Source organism: Rhamphochromis longiceps, linkage group LG9 (assembly GCF_057381845.1).
Source record: "Rhamphochromis longiceps isolate RC_006_pf linkage group LG9, R_longiceps_female_GT1.1, whole genome shotgun sequence".
NCBI lineage: Eukaryota > Metazoa > Chordata > Actinopteri > Cichliformes > Cichlidae > Rhamphochromis > Rhamphochromis longiceps.
The window spans coordinates 33,364,458-33,376,215 of record NC_140565.1 but is presented as its reverse complement, the minus strand read 5'-3'; the positions used below and the strand labels follow the sequence as shown (position 1 = coordinate 33,376,215).

Genomic DNA, 11,758 nt, shown 5'->3' with positions numbered 1-11,758 from the left:
AATGCTGTATTGTGAGTAAACCAAACTAACATTTGATCTCAGTATTTACAGGCTGGCATCAAATGCAGAAGGAAAGGTTTAAAAATAAGCTTCTGATTGTTTCCAGGTGAGCAGTTTGTATTGTTTTAGCTCATTTTATTGAGACATGATAAGGTAAGCAATATTTAACATGAAACTTCGACAGTAACCTAAAGTGCAAGCACTCTCTGTCAGTATATCATTTGACTGGTTAGCCCACTATAGAATGGCTTATATTACATAAATCTGAATAAGTTAAATCCAGGATGTCTGAGAATGTAACAGACTGATTCAGTTTCATCTCCACAAGGACAGACAGCCTACAGGACGTCTTTCGAAACACTCAGTTTGATGCATCACACTGTTTATTCAACTTGCGCTCACAACACTCAACATTCGCTTTAATAATCATCAGATTGTTGTACTGGCAGACCGGGGTGGTGGTCCTCATTTTTAAGAAGGGAGTTGAAGGGTGTGTTCCTACTATAGGGGAAATCAGACTCCTCAGCCTCCCTGGGAAAGTCTATGCCAGGGTGCTGGAAAGGAGAGTCCGTCCCTTAGTCGAACCTCGGATACAGGAGAGGGTGGCTGTAGCTCAGGTGGCAGAGCAGGTCAGCCACTAATCAGAAGGTCGGTGGTTCGATCCCAGGCTGCCTCCTGGCTGCATGCCAAATATCCTTGGGCAAGATACTAACCCCATGTTGGCCTACTGGTGGTGGTCAGAGGGCCCGGTGGCGCCTGTGTCCGGCAGCCTCGCCTCTGTCAGTGCGCCCCAGGGTGGCTGTGGCTACAATATAGCTGCCATCACCAGTGTGTGAATGACTGAATGTAGTGTAAAGCACTTTGGGGTCCTTAGGGACTGAGTAAAGCGCTGTACAAATGCAGGCCATTTAACAATGGGAGTTTTTCCCAACCAGTCTGGTTGTCTTAATTCTCAAGATGATAAAGAGCTGGTCCAGTGTTCCACGACCAGGACGAAAGCCGCATTGTTCCCCCTGTGTTGTGTGGACTTGGAGAAGGCATATGACTGTGTCCTGTGGGAGGTGCTGCTGGAGTATGGGGTGTCTAGCCCATTGCTAAGGGCCATTTACAACCTTTGCAAGAGTTTGGTCCACATAGCCGGCAGTAAGTCGGACTCGTTCCTGGTAGGTGATGGACTCCGCCAGGGCTGCCCTTTGTCACTGATTCTGGTCATAGTTTTTATGGACAGAATTTCTAGGCATAGCCAAGTGGCGGAGGGCTTTCACTTGGGTGGTCTCAGGATCTCATCTCTGTTTTTGCAGATAATGTGGTTCTGTTGGCTTCATTGGGTGATGGCCTCCAGCTCTCCTTGGAACGGTTCGCAGCCGAGTTCAAAGCGGTGGGAATGAGAATCGGCACCTCCAAATCTGGGGCCATGGTCCTCAGCCAGAAAAGGGTGGATTGCCCGCTCCAGGTTGGGGATGAGTTCCTGCCCCAAGTGGAGGAGTTCAAGTATCTCAGGGTCTTGTTCATCAGTGATGGAAGAAGGGAGCGGGCGATCGACAGACGGATTGGTGCAGCGGCCACAGTGATGCGAACGCTGCACTGGTCCGTGGTGGTGAAAAGAGAGCTGAGTGTAAAAGCGAAACTCTCAATTTACCGGTTGATCTACGTCCCTACCCACACCTATGGCCACGAGCTGTGGGTAGTGACCGAAAGAACGAGATCGCGGATACAAACAGCGGAAATGGGCTTTCTCTAAAGGGTGGCTGGCCTCTCCCTTAGAGATGGGGTGAGAAGTTCAGCCGTCCGGGTGGGGCTCAGCTTGGGCTGCTGCCCCTGCGACCCGGCCCCGGATAATCGGAAGAAGATGGATGGATGGCACTGTTGTAGTGAACCGCTCAGTGTCATGTCATCTTTATTTTGCTTGATTTATTTATTATTTTTGCTGCATTTACAAAGACATTTTTGGCTCTGCTTCTACTTTGTTGACTTATTAAACATATTTCAGTCTTACCTTACATTATACTGTGCATTGTGCTGATGTTTGTTGTGTTTAAATTAATATTCATGTGGTGGAAGAAAACAGTTTCTCAAATTCATAAAATCTACATCTTACAGTATAAAGCGCCTCGATCCGACTGTTTTTGCAATTTAGTGCAATATATAAAAAACTGAATATAAATTTAGGCACTTCCGCCCTGGCTTCACTTTTATAACGGTGTCTTTGACTTTGAAAGGATCGTAAACCCGCTTCCTGTGTGCGCTCTGACTGCCGCTGGTTTGCGCTCTCAGATTGAGTGATCGGTCCCAGCTCAGCATCCAGCCTTCACACCGGATGGTGCGCCTGTGAGAGGAAGAGCAGAGCCGCTCTCTGTCGTTCAGCTTCTTCACTGAGTTTACAGCCTCGCTGACAGAACTTTGGCCTTTTTTGGAGCTTCGGAGCTTCGTTTTACAACATTTCATCCCGGCGTAAACAAGCGGAATTTAAGCTTTGGAGGAGAGCGCAGCGGAGGTCTGGAGATGAACCCCCCGTGTGCCCGCTGTGGCAAGATCGTGTACCCGACGGAGAAAGTCAGCTGCCTGGACAAGGTGGGAACTTTTCTTTGGGGATAAATCAGACGTTTCTGTGTGTTAAACAAAATGATGAAAACAGTTTAACACACAGAAATGCGTGTAAACTGGAGGTGGGTCACGTGAACGGTGAAGTGAGGAAAACTCACCTTTCAAACCCTTTTTAAGCTTCATGCTTGTAAAAACACTGGATCATTATATATAACTACCTTATGAGTGCAACGCTAGTGTGGGTTATTTAAGATGGTCTAGTGACAAAAGCTGTGATACACCGTTGTAGAGACCAAATGTGTGGGTGTGCCGTTTAATTTACCAAATTTATTTCCTCTGTTATTTAAATTTATCTAAAACAAACAAACAAATTAATATATTTCTGTTAATTTAGATTAAACCCAGCTTGCTATAAACACAGTTTACAGTTTTTTAGTGTCATCGGTCAGCTCACTTCAGTTGTTTTTCTCTATATTTTTGTAAGTAAAATTGTTAAAGTGTCACAATTACAGATCAAGAAATATTGTAACAACCAGCTGTTAACATAGCGCAGACTTCTTTTAAATAAGTGCTCGAATGGCCCAATGATATGATGAATAATGGCTGTAACAGGAATGTTTTGGACCATCTTTGCTCTTAAATTCCGGCGTAAAACCACATTGTTAATTTGTGCATTTGCTGGTAACACCTCTGTAATAGTCGCTTGCATAATGGTGATAAATTATTAAAATATCTTCAGCAGCCTCATGCATTCACTGTCAGTCCTGTGTGGAATCAGATGACACAACAGCATGTAGGCAGCAGCGCACATAATATTAGCTCCTCGTCTTCATCACAAAAGACTCTTGTTTTAGGAATCAGCAGCAGATCAACAGTTTTTGATTGTAGAAGTAAGAAGAAAATATGTGGATCCAACTTTATTATAAGAGCTCAGCAATGAGGAGAGTGTGGTTTATAAAGAGAGAGCAGGCTGGACCAAATGCTACCTGAAAGTCTGGGTTATAATAGAACTAAAGGCAGTGTTGGAGGCAGTCATTTAGAGAGGGACGCAGGCAAAGAAAGAAGTTTAAGGAGAATGTGAGAAAAAGAAGGTCAAGGGACATAAAGATGTTTGCTATTCAAGCACGTCCCTGCTGTCCCTTACAAAATAACCTTTAATCAGACGTTTTCACAGGTGACACTCATTTTACATTTTTGACTCAAAGTCTGAAAATAAAACTAAAAAAATAAAAAAAGAAATCCAGGATTCTGTTTATCATTTGTGTTTTAATTAAAAGTTCCTGCAGGATCAGCATTAAAAATAACAGCAGAAATGTTTTAGCGCACAGTTCCTGTTCTTGCCATGAAGAGTATTTCAGAGTTAGCAGCTTTTTCTAGATCCAATGTGATTCTGAGACCTCGTCTTTGGTCATTTGTTAATATCAAATCCTGATCCAGTACCAGTGTTAAATATACATATATAAGCTGTATTACTCACTAAGGAAGAGACTGGGAACCAGTCATGAAGTGTGAGGCAACATCAGGGCTGAGTTAAACACTGATTTACTTACTTTATTTAAAAAAAAAATTTAATAAATGTGACCAACAATTTAAATTTACAGAACTGGGTTTTGTTATTAGCATATTAACAGGACTAAAATCAAAATAAAAAAGGTAAATTTAAGATTTAAGCTCAGTGTGGAAGTCTTTTCTGTACTTTAATGTCATTCACAGTCAAATCAAAGGAGTCGCCCCCTAGTGGCTGTTACAAAGAAAGCAGGTTTAAGGCACCTCTGTAGCAGCTTTGCTTCTCTGGTTCTTCGAGTTCTCTGTTTACTACACATTTTTTTTCTATTGTATCCCAGGGAACATACTGCAAATGGTTGCATCACGCATGTCCCAGCTCACAGTCTTGGCAGGAAAAACAAACAAAAAACTTTAATCTGATTTTTAACAAAATACTTTGTACAGAAAGATTAAAAAAAATCTACGTGGACAGTTAACAAAAGAACAGAACAGAACAGAGATGATGTTGTAACATAAATACACACCAGGAGGAGGAAACTAAGGAACAGGTGAACTTAAAAAGAAAACCATTTAAGAAGGGAAGGCAACTGACTTTCAAAATAAAACAGGAAGTGAATTGAAAGTGTGACTGTCCATGCGGATGCTAATCTGCAACATAAAGACGGAAAACCTTAAAGCCTCTTGAAAATGGCTCCAGCTGTTGTTTAGCCAATCTTCTTGAAGTACAAAAATTGTAGTAAAGATAACAGATACAATATTTGATTGCTTGACACAGAGTCAAATATCAGCCTAAGTGTGCATTAGTCCATTTCTAGTTCTTCCTTTACTGAAACTGAGTGTGTGCTCTGTGCAGTGGAAAATAAAAGTTTGACTTGTTACAGGTTCACTGAGGATTTGCATTTCAACACATCCTGCTCTTTGACTGCACTTAAGTAGAGGATTAATATGGAAGTCATATGACCATGTTGACATCTCGAACACAAAATGCAGTCGCTTTCTAACTAATTTGACTTTGACTTTGACTAATCCCAGAGCGGGACAGATGGAGGACGATCTGTGCTGGATATTAAAACGAGTAAAACAGAATCATATCTGTCACATTTTCTTCTGAACAAATATCAGTTTGCTTTCAGCTTCATACGTCATGTAGAAAAGTTTCTGATTTTTGTAGCAACATAAGGTGGAGCTGCTCAGAGTGTTTGTAGACTGGTGGTTGTTATCATGTGATCAATCATTGATAGTGTTGTGATAACAGGTGGCATAAGAAGCAGGAGCTTCCCACTGGGACTCTCAGATTTTGGCACATGCAAAAGGACTCTGTGCAGACGAGGTGTGAGATCTTAGATGTGACTTGTAGTGTGAGGAGACCTTCACAGGTGAAACAAAGGCAAAATTAGCTGAATGCAAACATCAAACTAAAACCAGCGACCTTTCAGGGGTCAAGAGTCAGTGACCTGGAGTCACTCACATACCCGAGGCATTTCTCGCCTGAGTGCCTGAGAACGGGGCGGCACCGAATACCATTTGAAGGCTCCGGTTCTTCATCAGTAATTAAACAGCCAAAAGTGAGAGACCGAGCAGGTTGGAGGTGCTTGATTTTTTTCAAAACTTGACAAAATGACCATATAGGAAATAAAAACAAATACCTGTTCTGAGCAGCATGGGGTCAGTACTGTGGCTGCAACAAGGAAGTGTGGCTATAGAAGTCTATGATAAAGACCAGCGTGACCACAGTAAACACTTCCCAGAGGACTCAGTTTTCAGTGTTATTTAATACATTATGATGCTTAGTTTGTATATTAAACTTCATCAGAATCCAGAAGCAGAAGAAAGAAGGGTGGAGAGCTTTAGGGTGGATCTGTCCTGTCACTGACTGGTTTCAAAAAGCTAAGCTGATGATGACCAAAATGCTCAACTTAAGACTTTAAAAACTGGACACTGCAAATGTTTGGGTGACATTATCATAGCTGCATGTGTCTTTTATATATAGCTGTGGTCACTAGCTGCTCTCTCACTGTGTGATAAAACAGAGCAGTGCTAGCAGCCGAGATCAAGCCTGTTGATTAGCAACTTTTTTTAAAGAAATTTGGTAAAGAGCTACAAAAACAGACTGAATCTAGAAACAAAGTGACTCAAGTGTGATGCTCACCTGTGAGCGAGAAGGACTTCAGGCACTCAAGCTGAGCTGATATGCATTTCCACATTTAAATAAGCAAATAAATAGGCAAATGCATCCCTACCCATGCCTAACATCTGCCTTTAACCACGTCTTATTACATGAGCAGAACTTCCTACAAGCAACTAACCACAGATATTAGTAGAGCCTGAGCGATATACTGGTGGGGCCGATGTTAGCTATCTGACGATTATATTGGTATCTACATTTATAATACGTCATACATTAAAATTGAAAAGTAAGCAAGAGATGGGAGAACCAGAAGTTGTCTGCATATGCTTGTGCAACATCCCAGCTGGAAACATGCATGAGTGGGCTGCTACCAACACAACAGCCAGCTGATCCTTACAGAGTTGGGCAGGAAAGTAGCGTCCATGACTTGCTGTGACAGAAAGACTCATAAATAACCTCACATAACAAATATTATGTAAATCTCTTTATGTTTGGTGTGTCTGAAAGACGTAGATAGATCTTATTTTTAAATGCCCAAATATCTGCACTGGTCCTATAAATTCAACATCAGTCGTGCTCTAATTTAAGGATTTAACACAAAGGGAAGGCAATGTGGAAGTGCCTTAGACCTGCACTCTTAACGCCCACAGGGAGGGTGAAAACTGTGGTTCTGAAATCAATGCCCTGACCTCTGTAACAACTTTACAGGTGAGTTTACAGGTTCGGTGGTTCGTGTCATGTCACAGTGAATGAAAAATGTAGTTGATTTAGTCATTTTCAAGTTTCAGACAGAAACATGATCCACAACTGCGTCTTCACGTCCAGTTTCAAAATACCAAGACAGGCAAAATGTGGTGTTTGAGGTTTCATGTGACTTCATAAAACAATGGGTGATGGCTGTAGCCATCGTTTGTACCATTAATGCATCATAGCCATTACTGTACTAACCAGGAAGTTCAATGAGGAAAACCACAGAATGAAGCTTGAAAAAGTCTCCATGAAAAGGACGCAGAGATTTCAGACACAAACTCCAAACTAATTCTGCACAAACACAGATCAGTTCAAATCTCAGTTTTTCTTCTGAGGGGATGAAAACACACTAAATGACAAACAGACCACATCATCATAAAGTAATTATTCTGATATACTTCGGTGATCGTGGCTCAAGAGTTGGGAGTTCGCCTTGTAATCGGAAGGTTGCTGGTTCGAGCCCCGGCTTGGACAGTCTCGGTCGTTGTGTCCTTGGGCGAGACACTTCACCCGTTGCCTACTGGTGGTGCCAGTGTCCGGCAGCCTCGCCTCTGTCAATGTGCCCCAGGGTGGCTGTGGCTACAATGTAGCTTACCATCACCAGTGTGTGAATGGGTGGATGACTGGTTGTGTAAAGCGCTTTGGGGTCTTTAGGGACTAGTAAAGCGCTATATAAATACAGGCCATTTACCATTTATATACTTCCAGTTCACCAATTTCCTGTACATCTCTGTAGATGACATCTTAGCATGCTTACTGGGCTTTAATGGTTCCACGAGGGTATCACTGAACTATGGAAGCATTTGAATCTATTGATTCGAGTGTGAATCTGTGTGTTTTCAGAACTGGCACAAAGGATGTTTCCACTGCGAAGTTTGCAAGATGACGCTGAACATGAAGAACTACAAAGGCTATGATAAGAAACCCTACTGCAACGCGTGAGTCCCGAGTCTCTCTCTCTCTGTACATTATAAATAACTTCAAATACTCTCCAACGTTTTGCATGTTGTACTGCATAATGACAGGTTTGCAGAGTGCTTATCTAACCTTGCCTTGACTCAAGTGTGACGATTATACGTCCACGAACGTTGTGCGAGTATAAACAGCATCGCCTGGCTGTAGCTGCTGTGTTATTATCTGCAGGCGGCTCATATCTGTGTGGTGATGCTTCCAGGTTTTTATAGCAGCGGTGGTTTCAGTTTTTGGTTGGTTTCAGTGGTTTTGGTTGCGAGCCCAGCCCAACTTCACTCCATCACTATTGCTTCTCCCACAGAGCATTTCACTTTTCTGTTAGCATGTTCTGCTTGTTATGATCTGTGCAGATTGAGACACAACACTGCTGTTTGTTGCCAGTAGAGGATACTTACTGTGCGCTGCCAGACCTTCACAGACGAGATTACAAACTCTCCAAGGATTCAAGACTTGGATCTGCATTTGATGGATGATGGGAGTAAATTACAGCTTGTGCTGCAGACCTTGTTGTAGTATCTTATTGGGAGGTTGTGCCTTTGACCTTTGACCCTGTTACTGTTAGTTGTTCAATGATCTGAGTGTCTGTCCTTGTTGCAGATTGCTCTAACAAACAGCATCGACCAGTAAAATAAGAATGCAACACTCCATTTATTCACTCAGCTGTTGTCTACTGCTTCCTGCTAAATGTGCAGCTGTTTGGTGTTTTTTGTTTAAACTGTTGACAGTTAAACAGATTCCAAAGTAGATTAAGGAGACGAGACTTTCCTCAATCAGGACGGACTAATGCTTGAAGCTCTGAGGTCAACTTTTCAGTGAAAATGCTGAGGATGTCACATTTCTGAATTAAAGAGTAGTAGTGGACTATTACTGGTTACATACCGAGGGTTCAGAGACGTTGTGCGGCTTCTTATATGTTGCCAGCAGAAATGCTGAAGTTAGCTGCAGGTTTTTTTGAATTCGACTTCCAGGCTGTTAAACTCAACACACTCATCAGCTGTTATAAGTGTTTTATGTTTGTTGTTGCAGAGAGCATTGTTTACGGTGTAATCACGCCTGAGACTACACCGTAGACCTTTGATGCATTTGAACAGGTCATGGTGGTGACCTGATGACACGGCGTCTCTCTTTCTTCCAATAAGCCAGATGTGCGCTGGTACCACTGCTGTTGGCATACAGTCTTTTTAACTACACATTGCAACAATTAACATCTATTAAAGCAGAAAACTAGAAAACTCTCCACAGGTTTGTCAATTTTAATACGTTCTGTAATCGTGATAATTTAATAACAGTCAAGTTAAAAGTTTCCAAGTAGGAGAATAAACAAGAAAACCCCTCAGATGTATTAATGTACAAGAGCAGGTAAATATTTGGACGATGTCCAGAAGATTTTGAGTGATGTTGCCAACTCATTCATTTGTTGTATTACAGTGTAACCATTAGTTACTGTCCTTGCAGACTTTACTAAACTAGTAAGAAAAGCTTTTAGCAGAAAACAACAAGAACCTGGTTGATGCATTTATATAGTGGAAGCAGGTATCAGTGTGTTTGTAGCAAAGTCTCTGAAATGAGCTGAATATTTGTAGGAGCTTTATCAGAAAGTTATCTTTTGAATGGCAGCCAGCTGTGAAGAGAACAAGTACACTTTGTCCACCGCATCGACTTACTGGCCTCACACACAAACACACAACAGGGCTTAAAGTCAGAGGCATTAAATCGACCTTTGACTGTGGTTAAAAATATGTTTCCTGGTGTTGACCTGGTCAGTGTTTCCTCCTGTAAACAAACAGCACTTTAAGCTTAAAAGGGACTCAGAGCGATAACACTGGTGGCTTTTTCACTCAGACGTCTTACTCTATGAAAGTGTTTCATCTTTGGGGTGGGTGGTATCCTTCTGTTTTTCATGGCCTCATCCCTTCCTGACACTCTGTGGTACAATTCTGTCACAGCATTTGTGTTAAAAATACGTTAAAGCTTAGATACTCGTGACTTAAGTCGTTGTAGTGCAATCAGATAACCACATAAACAGAAATATCAGGTGGCTGATCCAATTATTGTTGTATGAGTAATGTACAACACTGAGTAACAGCATGGTTAAGGAGCTCCAGGCTCTGTCCATGCTAACGTCTCCATGTTGTAAACGAGTGTGACAGACAACATCTGGTAAAACCAGCATGGTTTGGCAGTATTTTCTTCCATGAAAAGTCATTTGTGTGCAAGCTGTGCATGCAAATATCTTCTAAACACTTCATGAGTACAGAGAAACACCCAGAGCTAAAAATTCAAGTGTCAAAAACTGCAGTTCCTGCAGGCACCACTTGAGGTGCACTCTTAAAACGAATCAGTTCCTGTAGACTCACATGTTACAATGTCAAAGAGACACTCTGGTTTTGCCCTCTGTGGGTTGTTTCCCCTCAAAACCACTGTGTCAGGTGGATGTTTTACAGCTGGGCCCCTGGATAACTGGATTAGGGACACGGCTGCATTGATTAACAGGCGTCCCTGCCCAGGCAGCTTCTGGTCTTTAAACAGGGCCTTCTCAGTTATGTGTGGGTGTGCTGCTGGTGTCTTTTGGAGAATTTTAATGGACTCACTAACAACATGACTTGCTGTGACGTCGGGCTAGCAATTTTGCGAGCCCTGCACCTGAATCAAATGTTTAGTTCATTACCAGGTCTCTGGAGAACCTCAAGACATGTTGAGGAGGTCATTTAGCCATTTAAATCAGCTGTGTTGGATGAAGCACACATCTAAAACCTGCAGGACACCGGCCCTCGAGGCCTGGAGTTTGATGCCTTTGGGCTCGGGGATCAAGGACGTAGCAATAGTGTCCCATAGTGGGGCACTAAATCTGCCAATCAAAAGAAAAATGTTCGCTGGTTCACCTTTTGTTTTTTATCTTGTTAGTTAAGTGGTTGTTGCTTTCACAGCTGAGGCTGCTCTGTAGTCAAATGCAGTAAATAATGTCAGTTCAGGGTCCTTGTCTTTATTTTATTACAGTACTGAAAATGATGGCCTTGGGATTTCTAAATACCCTGGTATACCATTATCTCATGATAGCCCCCATGTCTACTCACCATCAACTGAAATGAGATTTACAAATGCTGTGTCACTTGCTAAATGAGAATGACTCACACTTGTTTTCTACAAGCACCTTTAAGCTGTTTTTGCCTCTTAAGTTTCTGCTGCACAAAAAGCCAAGTCTATGTTTTGTGTCATATAACTTGTATGCATAGAGTTTAACCACTGCCTGTAACATTGTGTGTTAATTTAGGTCAGCCCTCACACCACTTTCACACACTCTAATGGCTTTAGTGTGTGTTTTTCCCATAAAACACATTAGAGTGTGTTTGCTCTCTGCTGAAGAAAGTCACAGCAGGTCAGTCATTAAATTGGTCCACTTACCACGGCAGCTTTAAAGTCGTACATATATCTGAGGTTTCATGTTATCGTTCCACATTCGGTGCTTTTGGTATTTTAATTAGAAAGAACTTAACTCACAATCATACATTTCACCTCTCCTGGCCTGGGAGGACCTTTCAGACTATGGGAACAAACACATGAGAATGATTTCTGGCCTAAGTGGAAAGAAAAGTTGATTTTTTTTTTTTAGTAATTTTACCAAGTCTATGACATAGAAACCCAGACCATAATACCTGTAAACTGTTTACCTTTAGATCTACCATATATGTACAGTTAGTAATAGAAACTTTAGACTACAAGCAACATGCAACCATACATCAAACTCTATCGGCTTTATCTACCTCACATCCATGATGGCGTAGCCCAAGTCCAAGTCTGATTATTGAGCAAATACATCTCTCTTAATCTTTATAACTGTTCATTCTTGTGCTTAGTGAT

General features: G+C 41.9%; 1 protein-coding gene across 1 annotated transcript in view; it reads left to right on the top strand.

Moving 5' to 3' along the window:
- The first annotated feature begins 2,283 nt into the window (after window positions 1-2,283).
- The window catches only part of LOC146662679 (LIM zinc-binding domain-containing Nebulette-like), a 58,466-nt gene continuing 48,991 nt past the window's right edge, over window positions 2,284-11,758 (top strand). The window contains exons 1-2 of the mRNA XM_085419300.1: window positions 2,284-2,571; window positions 7,772-7,866. Coding sequence (XP_085275426.1) covers window positions 2,503-2,571; window positions 7,772-7,866 — 164 coding nt within the window. The 5' untranslated portion in view covers window positions 2,284-2,502. The remainder of the gene's footprint in view (window positions 2,572-7,771; window positions 7,867-11,758) is intronic.